The 15,500-nt window shown below is 40.8% G+C and overlaps 1 protein-coding gene across 5 annotated transcripts in view; it reads left to right on the plus strand.

Moving 5' to 3' along the window:
- Window positions 1–567: 567 nt before the first annotated feature.
- bahcc1a (BAH domain and coiled-coil containing 1a) overlaps window positions 568–15,500 on the plus strand; it is a 76,177-nt gene continuing 61,244 nt past the window's right edge. For 4 of the 5 annotated variants that reach the window (XM_016673528.1, XM_016673530.1, XM_016673531.1 and 1 more), the window contains exons 1-2: window positions 568–831; window positions 3,653–3,980. In XM_016673528.1, the coding sequence (XP_016529014.1) occupies window positions 3,809–3,980 (172 nt within the window). In that variant the 5' untranslated portion in view covers window positions 568–831; window positions 3,653–3,808. Of the gene's footprint in view, window positions 832–1,720; window positions 2,020–3,652; window positions 3,981–15,500 lie in introns of those variants that run through there. The other variant, XM_016673529.1, reaches the window with a different exon arrangement.

Below are 15,500 nucleotides of genomic sequence, written 5' to 3' on the forward strand. Positions count from 1 at the left end.
GCTTGCTTATGCCTTGGGCAGGTTTATGGAGGATGGCAGGGTTTGCAGTTGGCCATATCCCATGTTCTATTTACGTTAAATGCACAAATTGAATTTCAAATGACTGAATATTGATTAGATTCAAGATTTACATTTAAAAAAAAATCAAATTTCCCCTGCTCCCCGTCCCCCACTGAGCCAGGTTCAGGGTTAAATCTACTTGGTTTATTTTTTCTTTATACTGCAAGATTTTTCTTTGTAAAATAAACATCCAAAAATATATCTAATCTCTCTTTTGACCTCATCCATCCAACTCCCCCTTCTGTTCCCCTTCCCTCCCTGCCTCTGCTTGACCTCATAGTTCGTTTTAGGTTGTGGTCTGATGCACTGAGCGTCATTGTGAACAGTCTCACCATTAAGGCGCTTTAAATCTGGCGCTTTTCACTCAGTTTGCCATCGTCAGTCAGCACGGCATTGGCTTTCGCTGCGGGCCAATCGCAGGCTGCCGAATCTGCGGGCGGGCGGCACGAATCCATTAACATGCACTTATCCAACCAATGGGAGGGCGTGTTTACCCTGCCCCAGAGACGCCGAGGTGCGCAGTTGCATCGGGAGAGAAACCGCTGCTTGGAGATCCGAGCCGCAATCCAGCCAGGCCGGAAGCCCCAGTCCCACTGGCCTCTGCTTTCACAGACTGAAGCAGCAGACTACTGCACAGCCTCAGATGGAGATATTCCACTCTAGCCACACTAATCTCAGATTCTGATTTTTAAATGGGCGTCGCACTTGCACCTTCTGTCCCAGAGTTTTGTGATTTTAGAATTTATTGTTATGCAAGGATTTAACACACCAGTAAGTAGTAATTTTATATACTTGATATTTCTTTTATTTTAATTTAATAAAACATTTTAGGGCCTGGCTCCTCGCTACGAGATGACTGAGGCTGTGTTTCGTCCAAATTGCTGGATGTGACATGCTGTGCATTACACACAGCACATTGTTACAATTTTCCAAATAACAAAGCAGGATGTGTCCATCCTCTGGAATAGCCATTACATTTATTATTAAATGTAATATTAATATTATTATTATTATTGCATGATGCCGTTTCTGTAAATACCTTCCATTTTCTTTGAGATTTTTTTCACCTACGTATTTGTCATTTACTCATCTATATTTTAGGAAAAATAGAAAAATAATAATAATTAAAAATAATTATTGTAAGAAGGATTTTGAATTTATATTATCTATTTGTAAATTGTACTAAATTGTGGTGTTCGTAAATTGCGGCAGCTTGTTATAAATTCGGAGAGGCTAGGTTTTACCGGGGAGGAGAGCGGAAGGCATGTCCAAACGCGACCGGGTAAGGAGCACTCTCTGCCGGCCAGCTTATCCGCGGAGGTCGGCTTGTTTTCTCAAGACCCGACCCATAAATCATAATTTGCTTTGCACGCACGGCTAATCTGTAAATGCAGCTGACAGTCGTCAAAATTTCGCACTTTTAATTTTTAAAATGTTAAAAATAAAAACGAAACATTTATTTATTTGGCAGGCGAACCCGTATCGTCACGTTTGAAAAGCGGACTAGACGAAAACACCAAGAAATTCAGATTTTGAACCACAAACAGCTGTAGCTGCTCATAATTCGCGTAAATGCGTCAACTATTTTATTCCTCGCTCATTACTGGGGAATCCAGGGTGGAAGGAACAGCATGGCGAAAGGGGGGGAGGTAATGGCCGACTGCAAAGCGCTTTCTCAGTGTGAAGACAAAGGCAGTCCTCCCTGACGGGCGGCCATTCACCTTGAATTCCCCCTTCCAGACCACAAACCGACGACCTAAATGCTGCAGCGTGGCCTTTTTTTTTGGTAAACGTCTCACCTTGTGAAATCACATGCATGCACACAAATTAACACAGGAACCTCTCAGCTGAGACGGATTTTTCCTCCCCTTGCATTTGGAGCGATTTTATTGTTGCATTAGCTCTGAATTGTGAACTGCAGCTGGAGATATGGGGTAATGATAGAGCTGAAATGAAATGGTCAGTATAATAACAATATCCTTGGTCAGTCATATATGCTACAAATGTCCTAAATTTATTTTTTATAATTAAATTTATTGCAAGAGGATTTTTTTTTCTGAAGAAGTAGCCCTATGGGACCTCAGACTGACACCATGACAAAAAAAAAAGAAAAAAAAAGAAAAAAAAATGTTTATATTCCTAATAATTTGATAATACAACCCAGGTCTGCCTTGTTATGGCCTGCTTTATTTTTTTAATTACTGGCAATGTTCTCTGAGGGAATGACATGTCTGATTCCCATCTTTAACAGCAAAATATATTTTATTGTCATTTTATGAAGACTGTTTTCCAATTTAGACGAAATAATGCCTTTTTTTTGTTTTGTGTCAGAGGATGTCACTATAATGTATTTACTACTCAATTTGATTACCTGACCTGAAATAGGTCAAGTCAGATAAAGACAGTGAGAGTGCAGTTATTCACACACACTTACACACACACACACAAACACACACACCCACGCACGCAGGCACACACACAAACTCAAGCAGGGGTGTGCACATGTGCGTGCACGCAAACACACAAACTCACATGCAGAGCATGCCTTTTAGGAGCTGCTGCATATCTTACCAAATGTATAGCAGGCGTACTTTTTAATAATAAATATTTATCTTACTTTGTGACATGTCCTTGAGCCTTGTGAACTCTGTTCATGTTCATTTAGGCGTCAATATCCCTCCAGTTGAAACAATATATGTAAATAATTTTTTTTTAAATTCCAATACACCAGATTTGTTACAAATTGTTTTATTAAATTAAGTTGGAAAATCTTCTATTTTTTTTTTCCCATTTACGGCGATTAAAATCAATTTGCAGTAAAATATGGACACAGTTTGGGATTAGAGATAACAGAAGCAGGAAAGATCGTCTGCATCAAGTCGAGACAATGGAAGGAGCAGAAGGAAGGCAGCGTTGTTTACCTCGGGATGTACACTGAGTACCATCATTTTAACCCAAATGGATAAACAATAACTTCCCCCTCTTAAAACACAATCCTCTTGTAGTTTTCATTTATTTATTTTATCTTTCCTTCTTTCTTTCTTCCTTTCCTTCTTTCTTTCTTTTTGCAAATCATAGTTTATAAGAAAAAATGCATATTGTATATCAATATTGTAATTGTTTTGGAGTGATATTTGCAGACATGGCATTTGGATTGATTATCTGAAAAGATGGTGCAGAATATAAAGATTTTAAGACTAGAAGATCTGCTTGTTGTGCATGTGTGCGTGCACGTGAGTGCGTGCATGCGTGTGTGTGTGTGTGTGTGTACTTCGCCATATCGGCCTATGCATCCCAGGCTGATCAATAGAGCTGAAGCTGAGCCTGCAGTGACGCCTCGCTAGCCGCCTGCATGCATTGTGGCTACTTTGCCAAGGAGATTTCACTCGAACTGGCAGTTTTTTTTTAGCCAAAGCTTTAATGCAAAGACGAGTGGAAAGATTTTAATTAAACAAATAATCATTTTATCATATAGGAAATGAGCCTTTTTTAAAATATAAAAGGAGAGTGCAACCTAAGCGTGTTGCATCGTGGTTGAGTTTTTAATTTTCCCTGATTGTGACAGTCGCTTTGAATTTCTCTGTCCTGACAGAAAAGATGATCGGGAGCTGCGCTTTTGGCTGGAGAAGCCTGCGATCGACCGAATGCAACACATAGACAACGAAGGGAAAGGATTATTTTATGGGTTTGCATCCGATTTCACTGACCTTCCCCGTCCGGATTTCGGATTACTAAACATTCCCGCGGAATGGAAGGACGGGATTTTGCTGCTCCGGCGCACCTCCTTTCGGAGCGGGGCGCCCTGGTGCACCGAGCCGCCTCTCGGATCGCTCCCTCGGGCCACAGCTCCGTGCAGCACGCCGGTCATTTCCCACCGGGGAAGTACTACCCGTCACACATACCGATGGCTCCCCACTCAGGTCAGTGGAATATCCACGGTGGTTTTGACATTATTCTCTGCTCTTGATGGGGGGTTTCTGTTGTTTCAAATGCGACCTCAGCGTATGTGATATGGGCATTGTATGGTGTCGTGCAAAGCAGAAAAAAAAATAGATTTTGCTTCTCGCGAGTAACTTTCGACAGACATTAACTGCTCAAACATAATCTAACGATATGATAATAGGAGCTTAATTTGCATTAAGCTCTTAATTGGACGTTTTTTTGAATAATCTAAATCTACACTTGAATCATCGTATTCCAAAAGATAATGGATGCAGCTTTTCTAAACAAATAGTGATTTAATTTTAAAATGCCTTGTAATTTTTTAAAAAGAGAAAAAAATCCGTTAAGGACCTGGTCTGGTTTTTAGACACACCATATGTGCACTGTTTTCTCTGTCTTGCATGCGTTCAGGAGAATCTGTCACTTCACGTAAAACGCATAGGTGTCACCCCAGCGCCATCACTTAACCAAAACCTCTATAGGTCAAACATTAAAGGTATAAAGCTCGGGTGGAAAGGTCTCCATGCTCTACAATGCAAGCTAATGGGGGTGTTAAAGGAATACAAGCAATGCCGGGGGAAAAATCCCATTCTGCATTGGGCTTTGAAGTGTCTGGGTGCAAATGTGTTCACAGTGCATGCATCAGGTTTAACAAGTGACTTAGGTATCATCTGAACCCAAATGAGCACGTTTACAAACAGGAGAGCATGAAAAGAAGAGTCAAAAATATACCTCTTAGAGTGGACGCTGCAGATTTATTTTGAAAAAAATAACATAAGAAAAGAAACTCCACACGCAAAGCTCCAACTAAGCAGACATTAACAGATCTATATGTTTATAGCTTCAATTAATTTTTTTTAACACTTCAGGGCCACAATTGACTCATCTTAGTCATTAGATTTATTTAAGCTTGGCATTATTCTGAAAAACACACAAAAGTATGTGAAAAAAGCAAATTGTTGTAATTGCTTTTATTTTGCAGGTAGATGGTGTTTATGTCAAAGCATGCATTTAGTGCATCAAACAGTTTCCCTTCTGAAATGCTGTTCTGTGATAATATGCTAATGAAGCTTCTAAAAAGACGCTTATGATGCAACTGAGTGGTTCTCAGCTCTGGAAAAAAAAATTCTAATACATATTTAGCCACTTAAAAGTAATTTTAACGGCTGTAACTGTGCAAAATTAAATATTTGTGCAGCTGGTTCAGTTAGATAAGAACGCCTTGAACCTCCTATATGTATTTTGTCTCATATTTCCAAACATTTTAGACATCAGTTTATTTATTACTTATTTCACACCCTTTTATATGTTGCTCCACTCCACAGTGTTGTGGCAGGCTGACTAAAGATTTTTTTTTTCAATTCAAATGTTTGTGAAGGTTGTGAGTTAATTCTAAAAAATAAATAAATCCAGACAAACAAGAAGCATAATTAGTCATTCAGGAGAATTAATGGGTGCTGTTCACCATTCATCTCTCACCACACATGTTTGCTTTTGGCATTGCTCATGTATCCACGGAGAGCCTGCTGCATTTGTGCACCTTTTTTTTCTTTTTTTTTTTTTCTTTTTTTTTTTTCTTCTGCATGCAGATGTTTCATTGGAAACATGAAGACTAACGCTGGTTGCACGGTGCAGGTGCTTACACCAATCAGACGTTGTGTGCCTATTGAACAACGTCAACATGCAGACCTATCCTCCAAATGTCATCACTGTTCAATGAGCAGCAGAGGTGCTTTATTGTTCTCCTTGTTTCGTCAGCAACGCATGGGGAGGGACTGAAAAGCGGCCCTGTTATCCTGCACATAAATATGATTTAATTATTTACATTTTCTGCTTTTGATTAAATGAACTTACAGAAACAGCTTGACATAATTTCACATGATTTCAAAAAACCTGTAGTGGGTTCTGTGAAAATGATTTTGCTATTACATTCAGCTGATTTGCAGTATTTGATTTATTGTTTTAATATTATATGAAAATGTCAAGCATGTCATAATGCAAATGGGCGGATGAGGGATGAAGCTTAATTTGAAATTATTCATGATTTTCATTTTTCAGGTGGTGATGCACTGAAACAATAGACATCTTATGTTGAAACAGACTGTTCTTGTTTGTAAGTTCACGTTTTCAGTGGACTATAAGAACATTTTTTGTGAAACTGGTTCTTTTTATGACATTGAAGTAATTTGAACTCAAAGCTGTATATATATATATATATATATATATATATATATATATATATATATATATATATATATATAGTTTTGTTTACAGAGATATTTATTTATTTATTTAAGAGTAATTAGTGAGACACCAATTACGCGTTTCCTCTCCAATATCGATTTCCAATTTTCTTTAAGGACTGACCTGCCAGTTCCAGTTTTGACCGAGTCAGACTTTTTATTCTTTGGGTCACAAAAAAATAAAGAAAAGGGAAAAAGAAGATGTGCTGCAGGCTCTTCTGCCTCTTCTGGAGGCAGAAGTTTTGAATCCAACAGAAAATAGAAATAGCAGAGCACATGCTCTTGTTTAATGTATGTATATCTAGACCAACGATTTTGAGTTCTTAGTTGGGGTGCATGTCTTAAATAGGAAAAAAAAATCTGACCTATTAGTATTTGACCCTCCAATCACCATTCAGAACATTAAGAATACGACAAAAAGGAAATACAAATTGTCAAAATTTCTTAATCATAGTACAAGCCCCATCTCAAGTAATAATATTAAATTAAAATAGAGATGGAGCCTGTCTATTGTATTTCATCTACTTAATTGGATTTTTTTTTTTTTTTAGATATTTATGAGCAAGTCTGGAGTTTTAGGTTGTCAAACTGGTTGAGGGCTGTTCATCTTGATGGGCCAGGTCATTAGCATTCCATTGAGTGACCTGTGTGCAAGCAACATAACAACACAAACCGTGCGTGGTGTTTGCTGAGTGTGTTCAGTTTCTCTGCACTTTCTGCCCCTGGGGACTAACTTGCACACTAGTTCACATGAATACTTTACAAAGAGCATGAATATTTCAGGGTTGATGTAAAAATGCACTGAGAGGCAGGTTTCTGATGTGGCTCCATGAAAGGCCTCGTCTGACTTTGCAGAGGTATTTATCGCGAGCGCTTCCGACACCTTTTGCTGTTGAAAAGAGTGACGGCAGCTGCAACACTCTCCCTTGGCATCGTTCCCAGCAGGGTTGCAGAATTTTAAACGTAGTAGGGGAGAAAATCTTCTTTTTTTTTTTTTTTTTTTCTGTTGCGCAGACTTGTAAGTTTGGCGGTAATTAGGCTACAGCGGGCGCCGGCATGCAGTTCCACCTTCTTACCCGCTGAACCGTGTTGCTTAGAGCCGATGGAGATTCTGTCGGCTCCCATTTGCCTCTGTCCATCTTCACCTACTACAAGTCGGTCATTTGTAACGCACGCCAGGTGGTCGATTTATAGTTTACACTTGCACTGTGTTCTGGGAATGTGACATTGGAGCGGCTCCTCTCTTTGTGTACTCCCTGAAACAGTAAGACCTTTAAATGCGTTTAATGCTGTTTAATTTGGCCTGTTCCTTTACAAGGACTTTGAAATAGAAATTTTATCTTCCATTGGCTCCAGCGCAAAAGTTGGAGACAGACTTGTCTTTGGCTGTGAACCCTGGATTCAGATGTTGGGCAGTGTCAGTGCCCAGAGACACAGTGGGGCTGTCTTCCACTGCTGGCATATAAGGCTGCGGGTTCATCTTTCAGCCATATTGTTCTGATCAGGCCACTCTGGCTGAGGTGTGGCTGTGTGAAAGCAGCGTGGGGGTTCAGGGCTCTGCTCTAAACACCCCATATAATCAAAGGTCATATTTGTGTCATCTTCCTTGGTCGGCCTCCCCTTCCTTTACATCTGTCCTTCCCTCTTTCCATAAGCTGTCCTCCCAGTCTCTTCCCCTCCAATTTTTCAGTCTCCTTTCTTTCCAGCAGGAAGACCCTCGTGTCTGGGAAGCAGTGGTCTTCCTGCCACTTCTGTTTTAGCTACCCTTCTCTGCCTCTGGGCCATTGTTGCAGACCCCAGCTTGGTGTGTGTTTTACAGCTGCTGTTAAAGATAAAAAACAGTCCCTTCCACCCCCTTTATTGTTTACTGGTAGGATGTCCCTGTCATTCCCTTGGTTTTTATGTCCTAGCTGGATATCTTAGAACCCCCCCACCCGTCCCCTCCCTTCAAATGTTAGCCGTCTTGTCTTCCTTTGCCCCCGACCCCCCCAAAGAGGAATAAATAACTTTACAGAGAGTTTTATTGAACGTCTCATTGCAGGACTATCCCATGGGTCTGTGATTGTCGAGGAGACCCTTCAAAGACAAACACAGGTGTCTCTGGTGGAGTTAGCAAACCTCAGTGAGTGGTTAACAGTTGTTCAAGGAAAGGGAGGTTTCTGTTTCAAGGCCTTGGTGCTCATGTTTTGTGAGCACTTAAAAGATTGTGCCATAGCCTATACCCACCTTATGTCCTTGAGGATCCTTGGCTGTGCTGTTCAAAGGCGTAGCTCAGATTTTTTTAAGTGAGGTTCTGTGAAGTAGATATCAGTAACAATTATCTTACCTGTAATAGTCAAAATGTCTTACGACATGAGTTTGGAGAAGGAAGGGAAAGACATCCTCAGAGAAGTGAAAGGCTATCTGTTGGATTTATTTAAAGATGATTTTAGCAACTCAAACTGAGTAGTTTCATATCACTGGGATACGATGCTACATTAATGGATATTAAGAGTTTCTTTCAGATCAGTGCAGTTTAGGGGACTTGCTGCAAAGAGGAGAGAAATGGTGAAAAATGTCATACTTTCATTTCGATTTGATCCATGTTCATGCCATTATTTTTGAAGGTGGACCAAACTGCTTGGACAATGGCACGTAGTTACATCGACTGCTCATTTTGGCTTTTATCACAAGAAGCTGCCCAGTATGAGCAGCATGCCAGTCAGTGACTTATCCAGACTTGTTTTTCTGTATACAAGGCAAGAATGCAGCAGTAGAGATAAAAATGGCAAAGAAAAAGAGAGCATGACATGCACAGACTCAGTGCGAAGAATTGCAACAATTTATACGTTTTTAGATCACGTATGTGTCGATAAATCATGTGTCACTTTCACCCTTTAGTTCACTTTCAATCTCTCTCTTTACTTGATTATTTGTGCTTCCATTGTAAGTGAACCACACTTGGGTTTACTTGCTAATGAACTGTGACCTCTGTTTTCAAGAGCTTGCATGTTTGCTCCAGATTAGAGACTTGCTTTTTGCCTAAACAAAGTGGACTATTATGGCAAAAAGAAAAAAAAACTGTTGTAAAGCCTTGCCAAATAATTTAACTGTCACAAAAACAAAAAAAAAAAAAACAAAAACAAAAAACATGTTAGGTTAGTTGTTGCTTATTTCTCTGCTGAGTTGCAATTGTTTTACTATTCAAAGTAACGTTGGTCGAGGCTCCCAGATTCCTCTGTCTGCCTCATCGGCTTTCAGTAAATGGACTTAAATGATGAAGAATTTTCTTTGTCATACCAAGCACTGAAAACACTGTCCCATCCACCCATGTGCACTATCAAATGCTTCTCCAAGTCTCCAACTCTAACCTTCATCCTACAACTTCAACTGGCAAAACTTTGTGAAGTAACCCAGACATTGTTTGGCTGAGAAAACAGCTACAAACTTAGTTGTCTTCGAACTTACAAAAGATCAGACATTTATTGCATGTATTATACCATTGTATCTCAAGGCTATGAACTTTGTCATAGTTGGTTGTTTTAAATTGCTAGAGCTAGCAAAAACAGGAACAAGTATCCACTGGCAAGGTTGGTTTGAAAGCCCTGTCATTCTCAGTTGTTTTCCTGGCATGCTCTCATGCATAAGCTCAACCAAAACCTTGAAATCAAACCTTTACTCCTTTCAGTAATCCTAACCCAATCCAAAACAACAACAACAACAAAAACTGCATCAATAAGACACTAAAGTATTGCTTTTTATCCTTTGGGGAGTTGGGAACTGGCAGAACATTGGTCTAGGTTTCCCTGGGTGCATGCGTCAAAAGGACATAATGTCATGCGTGAACCTGAAGGAATTTGGACTGTGTGGGCTTAAAGTATTATTAAAAGCCTGCAGCAATCTGTTATTTAAAACGATGGCCTCATATCTGACTAACTCTTAGCCATATACCACGTTGAGGATGTCATCACTTTTTTCCTTGTCCAACATATTTATGTAGCTTCCTAACACCAGCATTTACCAAAAAAAGTGTTCCAACTCTGTCTTTCTAAAAATTTGTGGATTGTCTCAAAAGGCAACTTGATGAGATGAACTGGAGAAGGTGCTATGACAGGACGTTGGTCACTCATTTAACTTGGTCTCCTCCATGGCCTGTTGTTAAACTCATTTGTGGATCTTTGTGAGATGACACGGCTCAGGGAGGGCAGTCACTGGAGTCCGCCGTTGCTTGGCATCCTATGCCTGGCTAAAATAGCACCTTGCCTGGAGCTGCTACTGCCGGTACCATCTGTCCCCTTCCCCATGACACCACACTCCTGCAAACTCAAACGTTTGGCAAGGCCGGTCAGGTATTGTTGAGAGGGTTAGCCCTTGACATAATTGTGAATAGTTTTATCTACAAGAGTAAAAGGTTTTCAGTGTACTCAAGGATCAATAAAGCCATGGATGTTTTTTTCAGTACATATTTTTTTCTTCCCATTCTGGTGTGTTTATATATCAAATCAAAAATGTAGTCTGCCTCTGTTTCAGAAATTTCTCGGGTCATCAGAAAAACTTTCCCGACTGTTTGAGATCTGTCTTTCAGAGAGAATTTCAGCGGCCATGTTACAACAGATACTTGCTCTTCAAACTCCTTCCTCCCCAAACTTACACCATGTGGCACACCGCCACACAACCCTCGCCTCGAGCGTAGGGCGTGCACACAGGTCCAACACAAAGAAGATCTACAGGTTAGAGTGACGCATATGAGAATATCTTCCTTTATTGGGTTTCAGAGCATTGGATTTCAAAGCCCTCTCATCTATTATGAGCTAAATATAAGGAAGCGAGAAGCCGAATTAGGAATCCAGTAGTTTTATTTCACTTCCTCTTACTAAATGGCATATAAACCGATTCATTTTACTCCAAATCAACCACGTTATTTCTGTGTTTCTTTTTTCTTTTTCCTCCGGTGTGCCTTTACTCTTCCTCCTCTGACCCTCTCCCAACGTCAGGCGGCTTCTCATCAAGCTGCCCAGGCCCCACCTCAGTGCGTTGCTGTATTGCATGTGACAGCTGTTAGACATCATTAACGGCTCATGCGTAAAATCCAGATTACTTTTTTTTTTTTTTTTCAAATTTTGTTAATGTGAATGCTCAATGAAAAGAAGAAGAAAAAAAAAACAAAAAAGGGGGCAATGGCTTCATTGTTGTCACTTGATTTGCAGTCAGTGACAATACTGTTTGCATATTAGTGGATGAATATGTACATACAAGCTCAAACCTCCAAGCGTTTGAGCTTGTGGGTGGGTGGGATTGTGTGTGTGTGTGTGTCTGTGTCTTAGGTTTTTCCAGATGTCCAGCCTCCTTTTCCACAGCTGAGACACCCTGTGGTTGGTTGTGAGGCGGGGACAGGTGCACTGTTAAACCCTCCAACGGCTGAGTTTGTCTCTGCTGAAGTTGAAATATGCTACTAAAATGAACAAGATATGCACCTCAAACAAATCCAAGTATTTCCTGAACACACTTATTATTGTTTTTTTTTACTTTCTGGGAAACGTTTTGTGTGCATCATTGTTCCAGGCTTGAATTTTTATTATTGTGCAGAATTTTGGTTTGAAAAAGAAAACATTCACAGAATCCTGAGGCATTCACAGTATTTATTTCTGGCCTTGATACTCCGAACACTTATTTATTTGTATGAGAAGCAAAAGTGACATCACATTTGCTGTAAAGCAGAGTTTTGATAATATTTTAAAATAGAGAAAAGGCAGTTATGGCAAGGTTCCTCAAATCCAGGCCTCAATGGCCGGTGTCCTGCAACTTTTAGACATTGGTTCAAGCACTTCAATCAAATGGCTGAATTATTCCCCTACTATGCAGTCAAGTTTTCCAGAGTCCTGCTAATGACCTCAGCACTTGATTCAGGTGTGTTGTCGTAGAGACACATCCAGAACCTGGAGGACACCAGCCCTTGAGGCCCGAATTTGAGGATCTCTACATCATGGAATCATCTTAAACTGTCTCAACCAATTAACAATGGGTTAGCATGGTTAGTGTTACTAAATGTAAACAACAGTTGTTGTGTGTATTCCTTGGATAATGTAGAAATTCGTCCTAACCAAGATATAAAAAAAAAATGCGTCCAACATTTCAACACACAGCATGTTCCGTGACCAACCGATAAATTAAAGCAACTTTGCTGTGACTCAACCTTTATAAGTGTCCCCTGCAATTGACTTTTCGGCCAATTCACACCATGGCCAGTGCAACAAAAGTTGAGGTACAAAGTGATCAAATTGCAAAAGTACAAAGCACTAAAGGGAAAATGACCATCGTAGCAGTCTAAATGAAAAGCCAACATGCAGTGCAGTTGAGTTTTTATGCCCTCTGTTCTTCTCCCATCTTCATATTACAACACCTCACTGATACAGAAAATATCTAACTTTGAGTCTTCTTCAGTCAGTAGTAAACATTCAATCTGAAGAGCGTTGGTGCATCCTTTTAGCACGTAGTTATTGCCTGTAAATAGTAAAAAGTTGAATTCTTGAGTTTTCACCTGGATGGGTGCCTGTCAAGTCAAGCTGAAAGTCAACTGATTCTGGTCGCTAGTCAATTTCTCTGCTTATCTTTACTACTAACAGTATGGAGAAAGTGTGTGTACAGAGGATAATCTTATAATTACATTGATAATTGTACTGTCATGGAAACCTTGGAAAGTACTTCTGGAAATGTACAAAGATTTGCCTTCAAATCAAGATGCATCATACTTAATAAGGGTGTGGGCCTTTTTTCCAGATAGAGATGATTAACATCAGGAATTCCAGTGTAATAAGTTCCCTGAAACCATCGACCCAGATGCCTGGTTGTCAATCGAAAGAAAACTTGACAGTCTCACAGATTTCTTCAGCTTCTTTAACTTTTATTAACTAAGATGTGTTTTGATGACCGTTATCTTTAACCTCCATTCTCCATTCTCTTTTACCCTGTCTCATGTTGTCAGAAATGTAGTCATTGTTTAAGATAATGGATTTAAACTACTTTAAACCTGGTGAAGATTAACTCTATAAAAAAACAAAAATTCTAGTCTAGAATTAAGAAAGGAGATACTTTATTTTTTCCAGAAAACTAAGGGTCCTTCAATGATAACGTTTAGCACCGATTTGCATTTCTCTTTCATCTGGACCCCTTTGCCTGTTATGACCACTAGGCTACACTGCATCCTCTCTGTAATGCAGCATGAGATGTGGGGCAAACAACTGGCTCTGCTGCAACAGATGTGTGTTTGTCTGCTGTTGGTTCATGCATATTAGCTCATATTAGCTCGTCTTGCTGTGCCCATCCAGTGACCTACAGGAAGAAGCGAGGGTGGGGGGGATGGGATAGACTCTTGTGTGCGTGAGTGAGTGTGTGGGTGTGTGTGTGTGGGGGGGTGAAGACAGAGAAAAATCACAGACATGCAACCAGACTGACAGACAGACAGTGCAAAGCGACATCAAGACTAGATGCACACTGTCACATGCTGTTATACACTTACTGGTGCATCTCAAACAGAAAAGATGCACACACTCACGCACACACTTGCACTCTGCACAAGCATGTCACACAGACTCACACATCTTGCCTCCCAGGAGGCCGTGGGGCCAGTGGGACAGAGAAAGCTTGAGAGTCTGGTTCATCTGTTTACATCTAATTATAGAAACAGGACTATTTCTGCAACTGCCGCTCCAGCTTTTTTTTATATATCCTTTAGAGAGAATGAGAAAAAAAGGAACAGGAGGAAAAAAAACAAAGCTTTGACAGCCCTTTCTCACAACAGTGAGCGGTTATCTCATCCCTTCAGCGCCGCTAAAGTCTGCAGTCTCTCAGTACAGTACAAGAGGACACTTAGAGGGGGGAGAGAAGCTTGTGTGTAAACCCTCTCATCTTTGTATAACATGAATGTGCAGATTTACAAGATGACACTTTCTTTATTAGAGAGCCAATAGGCAGCTACCCTGATTAAAAGAAAAGAAATACTTCACCTCTACCCTGTGGGCTCTTACTCTGCTTCCAGAGACAGAGAGAAAGTGCTGTCCCTCGCAGCAGCCATAAGCAAAAGAGAAAAGAGTAGAAGTTACGGATTAGCATTGTATCTAATGTATCTAGCGCTAAAGAGACAGTGCCAGTGTGGAAGTTAATCCTCAGTCTTGGTTGCTGATATCCAGCTGAGTCGCTGAGTGGCTGTTGTCTGCCAGGGCTGCCTGGAGGGGAAACACTAAGGAGGCGGGGGAGAGGCAGTGGGGAGGGGGACGCTAAGCCACGGCCTGGGGATGGCAGGTGAGAGCCAGATCAGGATGGGATTGGGCTGGTGGTGTTGTGGTTGCAGCTTCTTGCAGGTGCTTTCATAAAGATCCCCCAAGGCCAAACCCACAGCCTGCTGGGTGCAACCTGAGCCAGGTGGACGCCCCCTCCCCCCATTCCCTTTGTAACACGCAAACCAGCGCACAACTGAAATGTACACTTGTGCACACAACCTCGCCACCGCCAACTCCACATGCTTAAGCCTGAGACGTGGCAGGTAAATTAATTGGCTGTGAGGATGTAATGTAAACGCCGAGATAAAGGTGTGCTGTCTGGCCAAGGCATAGCGTAACGGGCGCGATGATAGCTCCATTGTGTTGATGTTAAGAGGGGTGTTTAGCAGCAGAGCCAGCAGGGCCTATTCTGGAGGGCTGGATAGCTTCTGATTAATAGTGGGGAATGCTTTGAAGTGACACCCAAGTCCTCACGCTCACAGGCTAATAGCAATACCATCAGTATTGGAAGCGTTCCCTCTTCCTCAGTCTTCATTAGACAATTTCCCAATGCGGCTCTGTCTTACCACCTGGCCTCCTCACACCTGCCTCTTTCTGCGAGGAACTTCTGGGAGCTTTCAGGCTTTTACTTATTTTGTAATTGTTTCATGATTTTAGGTCGTTGCTCTTTGTCACGTTTGTGAAACTTTTACAGTTCCTTGCCAATAAAGTTCTTACAAGCCTTGAAATTTTGCCCCATTTTGCGAAGTTGCCTCCATAAACTTAATAGGGTTTTATCGGAATTTTATGTGATATTTAGAGAAGAAGCCACAGTGACTTAGGAGAGCTACAGAGAGTCCTTGCTCAAGTGGGAGAATTTGTTCACAGAACAAATATTAGTTTTGGCCTATATGGCAGAAATCTTGCGTCAGAGTATGTAGATTTGCAACAAACCGGCGGAAAAAGGGGTTCTGTTCAGATAAGACCAAAATAACATTTTTGGGCCATATTTGAAAATGCG

The sequence above is a fragment of the Poecilia formosa genome, unplaced genomic scaffold, assembly GCF_000485575.1.
Source record: "Poecilia formosa unplaced genomic scaffold, Poecilia_formosa-5.1.2 Scaffold78, whole genome shotgun sequence".
In the NCBI taxonomy this organism is placed as follows: Eukaryota; Metazoa; Chordata; class Actinopteri; order Cyprinodontiformes; family Poeciliidae; genus Poecilia; species Poecilia formosa.